Source organism: Aulostomus chinensis, chromosome 18 (assembly GCF_037954235.1).
Source record: "Aulostomus chinensis isolate RoL2024-O1b breed Wild chromosome 18, RoL_Achi_v1.0, whole genome shotgun sequence".
Lineage (NCBI taxonomy): Eukaryota > Metazoa > Chordata > Actinopteri > Syngnathiformes > Aulostomidae > Aulostomus > Aulostomus chinensis.
The window spans coordinates 8,216,161-8,234,037 of NC_141337.1; the positions used below are offsets into that span (position 1 = coordinate 8,216,161).

Genomic DNA, 17,877 nt, shown 5'->3' on the forward strand with positions numbered 1-17,877 from the left:
ACTGACCAAGACGGTGGGAGGATGTTGAGTTATGAGCCTTGTGACCACTGAGCTGAACAGACTTCTTTCTGCTTGAATCATTAAATCTTTGAAGAAGATAACAGAGAGAAAGAGTCCTCTGAAGTGTCTCGTTTCAGATGTGTTCAGTGTATCGTTATTTCTCATATTTAGGAAAAACAAGGCACATTAAAGATGAAACCGCAGACTGTATTGAAGATACGGCAACATTACATTCAAAGCACATCACCTGGTAGTCACTGAAAAATAAACAAAACTCTAATACCACACAAATAAGTTACATTCACAAAAGTATCACTGTAAAAATGCCATGAGTCAGTGATCGGTCGAACATAACGTCATGAAAGAAGCTGTAGCAGTCACTCAGGTGTCACTAAATAAAACACTCTAATCCTATTTTATTCTGCACCGCACATGGATCATAATGCTTTCTGCAAGATTTGCTAGCCAACTTTTGTCTGGAGGCTATGTATTAAAAACCTACTTTGTGACAAATATCATGCTACAGATTAAATATTTGTTGTTTAGCACAGAAGAAAGTACAAAATACCTACCTAACACCATTTATTTTGAGATGTTTGAGGAGGAAATTATTACAGAAAGGGACTACAACAATTAAATATAACACAGTCATACTCACATTTACAATTGGAGCACAGTATTGTGTACCCAGTGTCCTACGTTTTGGGGGATATAGATCCATCGGTTGTTTACTACGCTAAAAAGGTAAAGCAACAATCTCTTTTACAACCCTGTCTCCGTGTAAGGCTCTTCAAATGACCCTGTCTAAACGCTTAAAAAAACAATGTGGTTGTTATTCTTGTCTTTATGTCTGTCATGCATTTAAAACTAATATTGCAGTCTGAAATAGTAATTTTATGCAGAGTGTTACTTCATCTTTCTTATCGATCAACATGCTTAAAATCCTTGGGCATGTTGCATTGTAATCCTATCCAACACAATATCCTGAGTTTTTGGCTCAGGTGACACAAACATACACACTAACCTGAGAGCAAAATTGTACTCCAATCAATATACAGTATTGTATACACTGCAGTCGCTGACGCACAATTACTAATCACTGGTCCTGTCAAAAATCTTATGCACTATACTCATCTAGTTTAGATCCTCAGCTGCTCATAAGTTCCGCCTTTAAATATATCGATTGATGAATTCACTTTCAACAACCAATTATCTTTTGTGATTCGTGATTTACACATCATTAGGTTTGAATTTTGTTTGTGTGTGTGTTTTTTTTTTAAATTTTGTTGTTGTTTAAAAGTGCCATGAAACTCTGTTTCATTCCATAAATACAACAGGAGGAACTGAGGTCCTTCCACATGTCTCGCACATTTACAGTGTCTGTATTTCCAGCATGTGATTCTCATCTAGGAAGGATGATGGAAACATTATGCTAATCTGCTGCAAAGTGGTGTTATGACAATGATTTGTGATGATTTTAGCCTGTGGTTAGCGATGTGTTCGCTGTGTTTCATGAAGAGTGGTCCCACGGGCTACGTGTTGATGGACAGACTCCATTAGCTGCATCTCTGAGGTGAGAGGTGGAAGAGGAAGGGGGGGGGGGGTGAGAGTTTATGAGGGTCAGGAGGTGAAGTAGGAGTTCTGCATGGAGTAGAGACGGTCGATGGGGTTTCCCACTCGGCCTGGCAGGAGGCCGGCCTCCCCTGTTGCTAAGAGGCAGTCGCCAAGGTGACCGAGGCTTCCATCGCTGTCCAGGTCGTGGAACACTGTCTCTGAATCTGTGGTGAACAAAAGGGAGAGCTAAACACAAAACCATAATTTTTTGGTAACATTTCACCAAACGTGGTGAAGGGGTGTAGCATGGGCTGAGGTGGAAGCCATTCAATTTTGGGGCAAATTCATTATTGTATTGAGTTTGGCTGAGGTCACCTTGTCAGAGGTACGTGCTCTCTGAGTTTAATCAATTTCTAACTTAATCATAATGTAACTTTCCCTGACATAAATAAATATTTGGAAACCAGCCCCATCAGATACTTCAACATTGACCAACAGCTGAGTTTAAATGCTCCCTCACCCCCCACTATCCCCCTTCTCCATATTTTGAGAGAAAATAATTTTTACTATAGCTTTTGAAACCTCATGACAACAAATTAACCGCAGAATCAAATCTGCTGCCCTGAAATACTTGGATTTGTAGAGTCCTCCCCTTTAACAAATAGTTTTTATGAAGTGACTGTTTCCTTTACACCTGCAGCTCTCTTACCATAGGAGTGGAGCTGCTCATTGTTCAGCTGCGGCGGTGTCAGGCCGTGTCGAAATGGCTCTCCACCGTAGATGTTTGGGTCCAGAGTGAGTAGCTGCTGCCGTGGCAGAGAAGGATATCCGAGCATCCCATCCATACCGTGGGTACTAGAGCCATCTATATGGGAGGAGAGTCACTTTAGTCATCCTCAAGCCTCTGATCCTCATATTTACTCATTCTTTCATTCTATTCTTACCTTCACTGTCATCGTTGCTCTGGCGACCCCCTCGACTCGGTCCTCTCCTGGTCCCTCCCAGCTGCTCTTGTTCCTGCTGCTGTTGCTGCTGTTGCTGCTGCCGGCGAGCTATCTTCTTCATCTGATGCACAAACACACACACACACGCGCACGCACGCACGCACGCACGCACACACACACACACACACACACACACACACACACACACACTGTAAATCTCTCTGTGTTGTGTATTTGGACGTGTCTTCAAGAAATATGAGTCATCTAACCTTGGCCCTTTGGTTTTGAAACCACACCTGCACAACTCGCACTGTCAGCCCAGTCTCAGCAGCAAGCGTCTCTCTCACCTGCAGGTTTTTGCCAGTTTTATAAAAACAACAGCATCAAAGACAGACTGAATCAACTCCTAAAACACCCAAGAACAATAAAGATATTAAGGTAAGGGACTGTTTCTCGGCAGACATTCCCACAGACAATAGAAGCTGATCCACCCACCTTGCGACAAGGCTTAGCAGACACTTCAAAAGAGGCTTTAAAAGCACGGCGCTGCTGTGTGGTCAAGATGGTGCGTGGTCGTTTTGAACGCTTATGCTCCTTGCCTTCATCACCACCTTTCCCGCCACCAGAGCCCCCTCCCCCATCCTCATCCTCACTTTTCACTGCAGGCAAAAAAAAAAAAAAAGAGAAATCATTCTTTGTTACATTCAAAAGAAAACAGGTGGGATGTATTAAATCACGTGATTTTAAAAAAAAAAGTCCCTCTTTCCTTTTAGTGCAGCAAGGAACTGAAGAATTTCTATAATTTTATTTGTCAGTATTGTTCATGCTCCATTTACTGCAGAGAATTCCCAGAATGCATTGAAAAACATTTTTGCCAAAGAACCAAAATTAGGAGTAACATCCAAATGTGAAAGAATTTCATGAATATACTTTAATAGCTACATTAAAACATGGTTTTATCTTTCAAGGCTACTTGGCATTATGATCTAATGCCAAGCACTGGTGTTGTACATCACCGGTCTGTCATATTCTACTGATTATTGAGTCAGTGCCAGTTTCATCTGGTTTAATATATACTTTTTTCCGAGCTTTTGAAAGACAGAGCAGCTTTAGTCTGTCATGCTTTAATTGCTTTCCAGGAGCTGCTCACTTGTGTGTGGCGTAGAGTTGTGATGCATGCAGATGCGTGATTGTAAAGGAAAGATTGTTTTCATAAAATTTGGCAGCTTTGCTTTCTTTTGCAGCGTGATTAACAACCAACCGACTTCACCTGATTCGGTTGGTGTAGGGCTGATGGCAGCCAGCATCTCTCTCTCCTTCTCGTAGTCCATGCGACACAGCAGCTGGCCTTCTTTCAGGACAAACTCGTCGCCTCTCTGCAGCCGGCGTTCACACTCGCAGCAGCTGAAGCAGCCCAGGTGGTACACCTGGCCTAGCACACGCATTATCAGCTCTGAACGTCCAATCACCTGCAGACAGGCGCTGCACTTCCTCACAAACAGCCTGCAGGTGCACAGAAAGAGAGACATATGGGCTTTGTTGTGCGGGACATAAATTGTAAAACATAGTACGATGGCAGTCAAAGAGTGGAGGAAAGGTGAGGTAATTAAAGATGGAAGCACAGACAGAGAGCTCTGACACATTTATACTCAGCTCAAATGATTTTGAAGATTAGCATAGTCTCTTAATTAAAGGTCGTATAAACATTACCCAATTCACAGAGCAACAAGGTGAACATCTGCTAGAAGGAATTACAATTATTATATTTATATTGTATTTCCTTTTCTCCCTCATGACAGTAGATGGCAGTAGTTAGCTGATGTTAGAGCAGCCTGTTGTGACTTTCCTTAAATGTTGTTTAATGCAATCTCTTCATATCCCACCCACAGTCTTAAAGCTCAGATTTAACACGATGAATAAAGCTTAATAAGTTTTTTGGAGGTTCATTGCTTTTCCCCATGACCACTTTCTTCCTTTTGTCTGTCCATCTCTCCTCTTGAGATGCTTCAATTTCTCTCCCGCCACACCATCACTTCACTTTTCCATTCACAGGGCCTCTGCCATTAAATTCCTCTCAAATCCCTGCTCTTGCACCAGGTTTCCTCCCCCTCCCTCTCCAGTATTTTCTGCCAGCATTCCGAGTTCTCCCTCACGCCCTCCCAGCCTGCCTCCCCAGTTCACTGAAACTAATAAAGACAGGATTAATTAGATTGTTGTTTAAACAGTGCGATGGCCAGACAGACGCTGTAAACTCATAACCAGGGATTGGGGATAGCATGGGGTTAATCTCTCTCCTCTCACTTATGCACACTAAAACACACACAAACATAGGCAATCGCACACACACACACACACACACACACACACACACACACGCACACGCACGCTCATGAATGGATTTGCACGATTGAGCTTGTTACCTACCATGCCACCAAATATCATCATGCTTAAGGTGCAAAATACCTAGATTTAGGAGGTATAGATTTTTGATCACCAACTCTGCAAGGAGAGGAGATTTGGATGAAGATACAGTAACGCCACAACAAACCTGGACAAGAGGAAAGGGGGGATGAGAGGGGAGTGGAGAGGGGGAGGAAGGGAAGAAGACAGAAGTGTGGTTGCTCCCTGACTGAGTGATAGGAAGGTGTTGTTGCCCAAATCTGGAGTGTAAAGAAGGAGCCAGGTCTGCACATTAGAGCTCCTAATCTGTGATTCTGTCCCAAACGCAGCTGCTACAGCTAATCTTTCTCAATCCATCTGCCAAACGCTCCCCGAATTCCCCAAATGACAGTGTTGCTAACCTATCATCCAGTGTATACCTGTTAGCAGCACTACACAGATCTATTGTGACAGGCCATTGAGTGATAAAGTAGCTTTACTCATTCTTGTAGTGTCATGGCACCCATAATTGTCACATCATCACACCACCGTCTTCTCTTCCTCTCTCTTTTCCTCCCCCTCTCTCTTTCTCCATCTAAATAGACTTAAACACACTCCCTTTCACTGTGAACAAAATGCAACAGAATTATCACAGGATTGCTTGACATAAGACTGATGATGTTGGTGTTTAAGTCCCACACTCCCTAATAGGGGTGCACACAGCACGGTAGGAATTTACTCAACATGGCAAATGAAGGCAACTTGGGGCAACTGCCACAGAGGGGGGTCTGTAAGTAGATCAGCCTAATCCCTCTAATAGAAGTATCATTCACACTGGCCCTGACCAGGGTGCCGCTTCCAATAAATCACTATGGACATAATGGTTAAAGAGCAGCCACGTGAATTAGGTACACACACACACAAACACACACACACACACACACACACACACACACACACACAAACTCCGTGTTTATGGTCTATAACTTTCACACTTTTTTTGCAGTTTCCTATAGAAATTATTTTCAAAGGGTCACCCTTGCATCGCCATGGTTACAGCCGTAAAATGTGCTTTTCTGGTTCTGATTTAGATGTCCTCTCTTTTTTTTTTTTAAGATTAGTTACCACCAAGCCCCAAACACACATTTTTTCTGAGTCATTTGCAACTTAAATACTATAGAAGTGTGTGTGTGTGTGTGAGTGTGTGTGTGTGTGTACGTGTGTGTGTGTGGTTTTATCTCCTGTTAACAGCACAGTATTTAAAATTTAAAAAAAAGAATCATCCTTTCATTGACCAGGTCTGTAAAAATCAAACACATTTAGGCCCTACAAAAAAACCTGTGGCCAAGTGCATGAAGACATTAATTTCTCTGCCTTCGTAGCAGACAGGGGGATTAAATAATAATTGAAAGAAAGATACACCTTTGGTTTCTATTTAAAAATGCTTGCCTTTTCCCTTTTCTTCAATACATTTCTTTAAAGAAGTCAATAAAAACAACAAGGGTATCATATCCAGTCCGTGAGGTAGAGTGGCTGATATGTTGCACCAGATCTAAATGTAAGTTGTGTGCGCTTTAGTCTGCATATGATACACACAGCAAAGAACAAAGAAATGCCTATAGAATTCGGTCTTCAGAGCTTGTGATATACATAATCTTAGAGAAGCCTGGCTGCGGGAAACTTCATGTGCATGTGGATTCCAGAGGGGTTAGAGGGCATGGCTAATTACAAGCCCACTGATTATGAGATCAAATGTAAACACGCAGAAAAAAAGGTGATGTATTGGGTGGTTATAGTTTCCTTCTAGCTGCATTTTAGATCTTAGGCATACAAACGGAATCTTTGTCATCTCCCTAAGCCGTGTCATGTGGCATTGTTTTTGCCTGTGAGCTCTGACAAGCGCGACATTGTCTGGACTGCAACACAATAATTTCATAAATATGTATATGTCTCAGAGCGATTACAGTTGCTGCATTTGCTTTGATAATTGATGAATATTTATGCCGTTTTGCTTGTACTAACTCAATTTTTGGAGTGATTCCTATTGCGTTTGATCACTAATTTTGTTTTATGGCGCATTTGTGCATCTAAACATGTCATATGTTGAGGCGTTCATGTCCTCGCTTATGATTCCCACATGTTTAGGATGGCCATGTCAGCAGGGAAAATAAAAGTACTTCAAGATTCATGTTATATGGACCTTGAAAACAACAACAACAACAACAAATGAGATGCAACAACCTTACTTTTAAGTTGTTCTCTGTTTAGTATCCATTTCTTAGATATGTGCGTAAGGATGTGTGTCTGTGTGTGCGTACTTTCAGCGGATATTGCTCTGTGAAGCAAAATGGCTCAGAGCCAAGGTTCAGTAATCACATCATCTCCTTTTATTAAATCTCCCTGCACTGCTTCTGTGTTATTAAAATCTCCCAGCATTCCCCACGATACTCGCTACCCCTGCCACCACTCACTCACTCACTCACTCACTCACTCACTCACTCACTCACTCACTCACTCACACACACAAGCATGTACAGAAATACACTTAAACAGCACAGGCGCACATACACACTTAGGAGTATATAAAGTCAAATGCACACATAAACACAAATATGCTCAGTTTGTGGAAACACAGATAAGGTGCCTGGGCACAAACATCAATAAAACACTGACAGATGCTGTTGTTTGGGCACCATATCATAAATGAACATCATAAACAGTCCTCTTACTCAATGATCGCCCAACAAAATTTGCAAAAAAACGTTTTTTTCTAATTGTAATCTAAATACATGTCTCACTGTGAATCTTTCGCTCTAGCGACAAGAAAAACCTGTAACATTCTAGAGCAAATGTAATGTACCTGAGTAAAGTAACAGCAAAAACCTGCATGTCTCTGGGTATTTGTGATTTTCACCTGATGCTACCACGAATTAATGCTATGTGCCAGGACGTAGCTCAGATGTGTGTTTGTGTGCGTGAGTGAGTGGGCGTGTGCGTGTGTTAGTTTAGATAAAACAGTTAATCCCCAGGCCACCAGAACGCAATATCCTGTCTGCCCATTTCTCATTTCCTGTCTGTCTCTGGCGGAGCGGGAAGCAGTAGGGAGGGGGGGTGGTGGGGGTGACGGGGGACAGCGGGACCCGTTTCCCCAGAAACAGAAGATAGAGCCGGTCGATTTGAGAAAAGTCTTCGCTGATCTCCCTATCTCTCCCTCTCTAGTGCGACCCCCCTATCCTCCCGCTCTCTTTTTTTCCTCTTCCTCTCTGCTTTTATTATCTCAGATTTAATAAAGCCGAGGCGAGCAGCTTGTTCTGCCATGAAACATTTATTAGCTGTCTGTTATAAAATTGTTGTGGGGGAGGAAAGATGATGGGGTCTCATCTCACATTATGCAAAAATAGTGGCAATATCACCCCCTCTCCCCCATGAACACACACACAAACACACACTCTGCCCATCCATGTGGCTCCTAAAACTCTCACCTTGTCTTTACCTTCTTTAGCCCATTTTGGAACTGCTCCATACATTTATCCCCGATCATTTACAGAATTAGAAACATGCAGTGCTTCAAGTTCACGCCATAAAACATAAACATCTGTACTTTCTTTCTTTTGACACACTTCCAGCCATCATCTGTTGAGCTGCTGGTTTAAGACTGCAGGGTAAGAACATGCACGTGTTAATGTGGAGTCTTCTGGGAGTTATATAAATATACACTCACTTTCCAACATATTATGTCGATAAAACTAACCCAGTATAATACAGGACCCTTAAAATAAATCCCCTATTCATGAGGATTATATTGTCCAGTTTTTATTGGATGATCAAGAGAGGTGTTGATTTATTTTTAATTTTGTAGGCTGGTATTTGGAGTGCTGTTGAAGGAAGTGGTGTTCCTCTTTCTTCATCCAAAAATTCTGCATGATTTGAGGTTGCCAAAAAAATAGGAAATCCTCCCAGCGTAACCCAGAGCACTTCAAAAGCATCATAAATTCCAGCCTGTAAAATGACTATTAGAATATATCAACACCTCTATCACACAGATTCATAACAGTGTAATCCTCACGAGAGAGGGAGGGATTTATTACAGGACTGGTGTATTACAATGTGTTAGTTAGGTGAACCTTGCAAGAGCAGTTAAAGAACTGAGCTGTCAGTGTAGTTGCAACTCAAAATACAGGCAGAAAATTGAAAGGTAAAAATCTGGTTTTCTTCTTGTTGGCACAGTTGAATATTGGAGCTTCACTGTGTAGAATAATACAGGTGCAGCATTTGACAATGAAAGATTGTTCTTACATTGTTTCGTGAAAGTACAAATGTTCTCTGCACTCATTGAAAATCTGATTAAAAGTGGCGGGTCTACTTCTGGAAACTCATCCAGTTCCAGAATTCAACATATAGAAGTACAATGTGCTTTAAAGATTTGAATGTGGTAATTATAGTTTAGCTACACAAACAATGACAGACATTAAATAATTTGTTAAGAATATTTTGTATATATCAATACACGAGCAGAGGGAATCTTTAATTCTCATGTTTCTATATGCAGAAAGTAGGCTAGATATTCAATTTACGGGATGCCTGTTTCCACTCTCGAAGTCTGGGAATTCTACACCAGTAAGAGACACACTTGAAGTGAGAAATATGTGCATTTTAGCTGAGACACCATTTATAATGTCAGTATTCCTAGTGACTTTACTCTAAGTAACACACGTGGGATTCATTCATCCATCAGAGTTTAGGAGCCAGCCGACAGGGATGAGGCCCTGTTGTCCCGTTAACGTCTTATTGCATAATTCTCTCTAAAAGTATTTCCCTACAGCCCAGCGTCAGACTTGTCATGGCAGGACAGCCAGAGAACGCTGGGTAATTAGCACCGTACCCAATCAGCCTCCCCACATCCCTCCTCCTGCCATCCCGAGACACAAAGGGACATGTGAGCGAAGGATGTGGAGGGAGGAGAGAGTGTGTGTGTGTGTGTGTGTATGCACGCGCGTGCGCGCACGTGTGTGAGGGGGTGATTAAGCGAAAACAAGGGATAATCGGGGAGATAAACTGTTTGGTGTCATCGCTGCTATCAATCTCAACGAAAAGGAAATGAGGTTTGGAATAAAGAAATATTATTAGAAAGCAGACAGTGATGAATGAGGTAACAGATAGAGAGAGTAGAAGAGAAATGCTGGTAGGGGTTTGGAGAACAGAAGATGCAGTTTCTACCGTCAGTGTTCTTGACTTAGACTCACACACTAAGAGAAGATATGCTGCGCTGTGTTATTGTTAGACTATAGCTATTTAGTCAGCAGAGGGAGATTCCATTCCAATGGCAGCAGCGGTGGGGTCTCTCTCTCTCTCTCTCTCTCTCTCTCTCTCTCTCTCTCTCTCTCTCTCTCTCTCTCAGTCTCTGTCTGCAGAGACTGAGTTTGTAAACCTAGATGTCGTCTCAGTGCCCTCCACCCCACAGAGTAAGGTATTAAACCCAAGGTTTAGTGAATATCCACCCTGGTGACCTGTTTTTCACAGGGCTGAGGCTGCCTTTATGGGGCTTACAAGGGGGCTTGCGGGCTCCTCACAGCCAGGCTACCCTCCATTTGGTCTGGGCTCAGCACTATTGACCAGGAAACACTGGCCTTATGCTGCTCCGTTTGGCTGGGAACCATGATGTTGACCTACTGTGTGAAAGGCATCGACTGTGTTCATGCATGTCTTTCTGGTCTTATTTTCAAGCAGGATGATTCTCAGCCACCCTGCAACTTTTAATTAAAAAAGTTGTCGTTTAAAATAAATTGCACTCAAATGTGCAGAATCCAACTTTTTTCCCCCTCGTGTTTATCAATATGATGAAGTCGGTGTTTCCCATCCAAATTTTTATCATTCTGCCCATCTTTCCTATAAGACGCCCGCACTGTGCTTCAAAACATACTGATGAGAATTTAGAGTGTAGGGGGAAATCTTGCCTTAAAAGTTTCACTAAAGCTTCCTGTTAAACATCTGGTCCATAACAGTATGGAGTTCCAGAGAATTTCTGGAGGTTTGAAAACAAAAATAAATCCACAAGATGCAGTTTGTGGTGTCTAAATCCCTTCATTTCCATAACAGATTGAGAGCAGGAAAACTTGAAGGCACACCTCTTGTTTTTTTACATAGATAATGAGCAGCTAGATGGGGGGGGGGGGGGGGGGTACTTATTTATTACCTGACTCACTTGGATGTGACTGAAGGTACAGTGCTTGAATATGTTCATGAAGAGTGAGTAAAATGTTCTTCAGATTATGCGAATGCTCCAAACATTTAATTCAAAATAAAATCTAAACTAATTTCTTTTCCTTTTTGCTAACATCACATGAAATACTGATCGAAGCATTCATCTCCCTGAAATTATTTTGAATTAATTTCTAATCTTTGTTCTTTTTGAGAATTCAAACTACGGAATACAATCGTAGAAAATACTACAATATGTCCGTTAGTTCATGTTGAGGGAGAGCCGGGGGAGGAGAGGTCTGCCTGTCTGCTGGGTGATGTAATCACAGCAAAGAGTAAATTAAAAAAATATTTGGACAAGGCAAAGATACAAGGTGACAGATACATGGAAAATATCCCAGAATGAGCTATTAAAAAAAAAGAAAGAAAGAAAGAAAAAAGCCTGTAAAATGATACACTTTCTTCAAGGATAATTTGATGAATTTATATCTGAGAGAAGTACAGTGATGTGAAGGGATATTATACCTGCTTCATGTGTGTTAAAAGAAAAATAAGCCTCTTCTAATAATGGCTTAAATGCACCTACATTTCTATACATGGTCCAAATTCGTAGACATGTGTTACAATGCACACACCTGCTCTACATGTGGGGGGTGTAGTGTCAGGCGCTGATGGACAGACTGCAGGGAAAACAAGGAGACATTGTTGCTGATCCACTCAAGGTCACAAGCAGTTGTGTGCCAAGTCTGGCACCGACTCACACAAAAAGGCAACTCTCCATATGCAATGTATAGGGGACTAAATCAACAGCGCTGTGAATGAGCCGCTGACTATTAATTTGGATCTTCAATTACAGTCATTACACGAGGAGAGCAAATACGCTTTTTCATTCCATCACTGGGAATACACCCAGCGCTGCACCATTCCCACTCATTTTTTCCAGATAAACGTAACACACAATGGGACTTTCATCATCAGCCAGGGTTGTGTGTGTATGTGTGTGTCGGTGTATGTGTGTGTGTGTGTGTGTGTGTGTGTGTCTGTGTGTGTGCGTGTCTCGCTACTCCAGATGTCAGGTACAGTGGGAGCTGCTGGATGCCGTCTGACACTTTTCAAAACAATGATAACAAGCTGCAGGCTCGTCCTTCAGCCCTCCAGCGCCATAAAGCTCCCACAGCAGCGTCACGCTCACAGTCCGAACATAAAACACTCGCGCACGCACTTCAGGAATTACCCGAAAGATTATTATGATGCATGTTTAGATGCTGTGCTGTTATACATGTAAAAACAATGTTAAATGCAGTTGATTCAAATGAGTGTGAATATACACACCGTAGAAATGTTACTAGCAGGGATCCCTGAACTTTTCAGCCCAAAATAAAGGTGCAAGACACTCACAGGCCTCACTGGGTTGACGTACACAAATATTGCACATATACACACACACACACACACACAAAACACACACACAAAACACACACACGCATCGATAACCCTATCCTCACACAGTCAAATTTAAATTGATTTACATTTCTATTTCAATATTAGTCGCAGTATTTATTTATTTTTTCAATTTTAGGGACAATAATAATGGTATTGATTTTTTTTTTTTAATGCTTGGAAATGATTTCCTGACCCCTTAGAAGCTCCCAACCCTCATTTTTGAACCCCTAAACTAATGTACGTACGTTTCCACAATCTATAACTATAAAACACACACACATGCAATGGTGTTACAAAAAACACTATTGCAATTCTTCGGAGTTCATAAAAAGCATGAGCAGATGAAAACCTTAAGTTCACAAAATTTCCCGAAATTCCTAAATGACATGGGATTTGTATCTGACAGCACATGACCTATATTCTACTTCAATCTTGGTCATATTCTGAATAATAGTGAAATTTCCATTCATTTTAGACAAACTTATCCAACGTTATCTCAACAATATGCAGCTAAACTGTAAAATTCCTAAGGCCGGATCTCTTGAGCGCGGTTTTTAAAATCTATTAAGTGACGTCAACACTGCAAAGACAATCTGCAAGGCTCATCTACGTGTGAAGTTTTTACTCTGAACTTGAATCATTTTCAGCAAAGTTGGTCCTCTCAAAATAAATATGCACGATACATTTCTGAATCAAAGCTGAGCGTGCATTCCTACCCTGGCTCATGGACCCTGAAACGACTGAACTGTGCACCTGTCATTGATCCTAGACTCTCTCAGCTTTAACAACAATACAACAGTGACGTGCAATCGTAGGCGAGTGTCTCCAGATTTAAAAAAAAAAAAGAGAAAGACATGTTTTTGACAGAAGTATTGGTCAGTTTGTAGGTACGTTGGAGAGTCAGTCTGCGTGCTGAAAGTAGAAGAAACGACTCATCCAGCTCCTTAAGTGACTTCAGCCTCAACATATGAGACATATTTTCACTTAGATTTTCTGGTTTAGTTTTGGGTCACTTTCAGAATGAGAGAGAGAGAGAGAGAGAGAGAGAGTGTGTGTGTGTGTGTGTAGTTGTATGTGTCGGTGTGACCGCAACATATCAACAATGACAAATGCACCGTACCCCAAGCACACACTCGCAGCATTAACATAGCTACTTAAAAACCACTGTCCCTCAAACCTGCACCGACTGCTGTGGACGATGAGAGTAGAAGTACGCCTCTGCTGTTGATACAAACGTGTGAATGTGGCTTCTTATTGACTGGAGGTATTCAGCTTCTTTCTGTCTCCAGTTTATTGAGGCTTTTCAACAAAAAAAATTCCACCCCTTCATTGCTAATCGATTAATTTGGCCGGTGTTATTCTTCATCTTCTACAACACAGGGATGCGCAATGGAATGGATTGGATTTTTTTTCCCCTTCTGCTCTAACACTATTTACAACTAATGTGACTGATAGCTAGTATTTGGACTACCCTTGTTGATATGATCCATGTAAAAACAAGCTTATATGATATTTCCATACTGAAAAAACACATAAAAACGTTGTTCTATACTGTTCTAAATCTCCAAATCAGCTGAAAAACCCTTAAACAGTAGAACCGCTCATTGTTTGCTTCTCATCAGCTGTTGAACAAAGCTGAAGACTTGAGACTGAGACATCAAATTGACAGCAACACATTTAGAAAAGGACCAACATCTGCCTCTGCTCGTGATGGGCAGATAGTGTTCTGCATGCGTCACTGCCGTTTGCAGTATTTTGAGCCTATGTTTTACTTCACTGCTCAAGGGGAATACTTATATTCTCCACATTTATTTGATGAAGAGAACTGTTGTTTTGTGGATTTATTTTCAATGTCGTGAAGCCCTGATAAGAACAAAAATCAGGCATCAATGAAGTCAAGAAACTCTGAAAACACTGGTTTTGTAATCCAGGCAGGAGATGATCAGAGAACCCCAGTCGCTCTCCCTTCCCTCTGATGTGTTTCTGTTCTCACACTGGAGGAACAACAAACACTTTCTCCGACTTCAGTTTGTGTGTGTGTGTGTGTGTGTGTGTGTGTGTGTGTGTGTGTGTGTGCGTGTGCGTGTGTGTGTGTGTGTGTGTGTTGGCTCTCTTACTTCTCATAGTCGTGCTTGCAGTAGAGCAGCCGGTCCCTGCAGTAACAGGTCCCCGTCAGTGCGCTCAAACACACGGTGCACTTGACGCAGGTCTCGTGCCAGGAGCGCTCGTTCACGCGCAGTAGGAAGCGGTCGGCGATGGGAGACTCGCAGCCCGCACAAACCTCTCCCCCTCCCGCGTAGTCCGGACCTGGAGCAAGCGTTGATGGAGAGAGAGAGAGAGAGAGAGAGAGAGAGAGAGAGAGAGAGAGAGAGAGAGAGGCAGGGCCGGAGCCCGGATATTCAAAACACTGGAGTCCGAATCCCCGCCCCAAATTTCAATTAGGACTCCTGGATTTGTCACTATACTTAAAGACTGGAAAAGTTTCACACTCCTCACTTTAGAGAAGTAGTTCACATTATTTAACACCAAACTCTTGTTTCCCTCCTCCTGCAGACAAACGATATCAAGTCCAGTTTTTGTTGATATGCTCGGGATTTAAAGATAATACTTCATTCCTCTAACGTTCACCTCGTGTAGACAACTCGTGCTTTAGTTTCACCTCCAAAATACCTCATATTCTCAATTTCCACTGAACTTTGAACTGTCTTTGTCTTATAAATCAACTGCTTGTATTGAAATGGCGTCACTGACATTCCTCTATTTACATTCAGTCCAGCCTCACCACGAGTTTCCTCCGAGTCCGTTCTCAACAAGCGTGGCATGATTACCACCCCAGGTATCACACTCATTTTCATGGGCGGCAGCTAGGAAATGTCAGCACGACCCAGGACGGCATGATTGTAGTTTATTGATAAGAGCTTATTTGAGTTGGACTCACCAAAAGGTGTCGAGGATGGAGGCTGCTGCAGACAGGACTGCTGGCTCTCCTCTGTTTTCATCCCTTCTCTCCTTCCCTCGGTGTGATCGCTATTCAGAGAGACCAAAATTTATTTCTGTGACTTCGGCTTCACAACTGCATCATGAAGCCACGAGAATAAGTGATGTCACGTGAGGTGACGCACACGTTCTTTTCTAAGGAGAAAACGGAGATGGAAAAAAGAAAGTACACACGGAAACAACAACAACAACAACAACAACAACAACAACAACCAGTTTTTGGGCCTGAAAACAGAAGCAAGAGTGAAAAAAGGATAAGAATAAAAAAGACATTTTTTTTTCAAATAAATACTGATAATCAATGTAAGAAAATGATGTAACCTTCATTTTTATACGAAATTCAGTCAGCAGTAACTGATCATGAATTTAACGATGGAATGTTTTACTGCGTCACTTTCAGTATTTTAGATATCAGACAATTTTATTAAAATAAATAAGTTAACAGTATAGTCTAAAAAAAAAACAACAACAACACACCGGCCTCTCTTCTACGCCATTTTGACGTATTTTTTGAGGTTTCTAATTGCTACTTTTCAAATTTCTCTCTCTTTTTTTGTTTGTTTTGAAATAAAAATGAAAATATGCACGTTTTGTTTATTTTTTTCCCCTAAAAATTGAATTGTCTAAATGCATCACATCAACCACAGCTTTTCTTATTATTGGGCCCGCAAACGTTGCATTTGAGGGGGAAAAAAAAGATTTTAATCAGAAAAAAATAAGTATTACAGACATTTAGGAATTTGTATCTTGCAAAATTATTTCAACAGGACCAAGTACATGAAATAAGATAACGTAGGGAACACACGTCTAGTTAAGAGGAGCGAGATATTTAGACTGTTTTGCAATTTTTTTCTGTTACTCTACATTCCAATTATAATATTTATCCCCATAATCCGGTTGAATGTGACATTTATTTTAATATTTCTTTTTTATTTTGATAGACTATTACTTCGACAGTAACGTCTGACTGGCCTTTACGGCGAGCTTGTAAACTCCAACCAATAAATATAAAATAAATGATGGAATATTAGCTGATTGTCGAATTGCCATTAGGTAATGAAATAATAAAGGAAATGAATTATGTAAATGGATCTAATCTGATTTGGTGTTTCGCCTAACCGGCGGGTGAATACATTAGTGACACGTTTGTGTAATTGTGTAATGCATCAATAATTACATGTTGAGACTAACAGCCTGAAACTCTCAGAGTGACTGTTGGGGAGACCAAAAAAAAAAAAAAGAAAAAAGAAAGAATAAAAGTTCAATAAATAATTCCCGATAAAAGAAAAGAAAATTGTCGTAGCACAGAAAAATTGCTGTATAAAGTTGTTGTCTATACGCAAACCTCGGAGTTCAAAGGTTTAAGACTAAAATGTAGGTGTTTAAAGAAAAGCCACATCGTGAGCGATAAGCCGCCGTCAGAACGGTCAGCATCCCTCCTCTGACATCCAAAATGAGGCGAGAAGCCGCGCATCGAGCATCTTCCGCGTCTCACACACAACTTCTGCTCCTCTCCTGACCCAGCTGTTATAAATATTCTCCACCGTAAAAGTCAGAAGTAACAGATTTGAGACTGACACTCCACCTCTCGTGGGTTTCGTTCTACGTGATTTGAGCAAACCAAAGGCCAGGAATGATCAGAATCAATCGTTTCACCTGCGTATTTTTTTTTGTATTTTTTTTTTTTGGAGAACCTGCGTTGCGACAGGCAGGTGCGGATGCAGGAATGAATAAAATATCTACTCAAGATTATTATAATAATAATTATTATTATTGTTTTTTTTTTTTTTTTTAAAAAAGAGGCTAATTCATGAATAGCAATCACACGTCTGTCTTCTCTGCCAACCTGTTCCTGAGTTGTCTTCTTACCTTGAGGTGAAACACACTCCTCCTGAAATCTCGGTTGGCAACATTTAAAAAAAAAACAAAAAAACAAAAACAAAAACAAAAAACCCACACACACTGGGGGAAACTTTCGGCCGGTAAATGAACAGACACCTTCACAGATTAGTCATACCTCACAATCCGGTACGCATAATGGCTATAGGTAAAAAATCCAAGTACCATGATGACCCAAAACTATTGTCTATTGTCTCTCCTCCGCCTGCCGTGTGTGCGCTCGGAATTGTTTTGTGCGTAAAAAAAAAGGCGCAGAGGGAGGAGATGGACAGACAGAGAGGGAGGGAAAAGGTGGGGAAGATGAGCGATGATGCAGCCTATTGATCATTCAGATGAGGAGGGTTTCTCCTCCTGGATTTGCGTTCGAAGATACGGGGAGACTTAAAGGGGCGCAGCTGAAAGTTCGCGGTGAGATCTTAACGCCAGTCCACTTAGAAGACGACATATTGCGCGTTTAAGGTGA

General features: G+C 41.4%; 1 protein-coding gene across 1 annotated transcript; it reads right to left on the bottom strand.

Moving 5' to 3' along the window:
• Window positions 1-213: 213 nt before the first annotated feature.
• Window positions 214-17,826, bottom strand: lmx1al (LIM homeobox transcription factor 1, alpha-like). The gene is made up of 9 exons (XM_086184334.1): window positions 17,385-17,826; window positions 15,457-15,545; window positions 14,636-14,825; window positions 3,769-4,001; window positions 2,994-3,157; window positions 2,768-2,845; window positions 2,499-2,619; window positions 2,264-2,419; window positions 214-1,778 (listed from the first exon to the last, which is right to left on the bottom strand). The coding sequence occupies exons 1-9, from the start codon at window positions 17,426-17,428 to the stop codon at window positions 1,621-1,623; spliced, it is 1,233 nt and encodes a 410-aa protein (XP_086040460.1). The 5' UTR covers window positions 17,429-17,826; the 3' UTR covers window positions 214-1,620.
• Window positions 17,827-17,877: the final 51 nt, after the last annotated feature.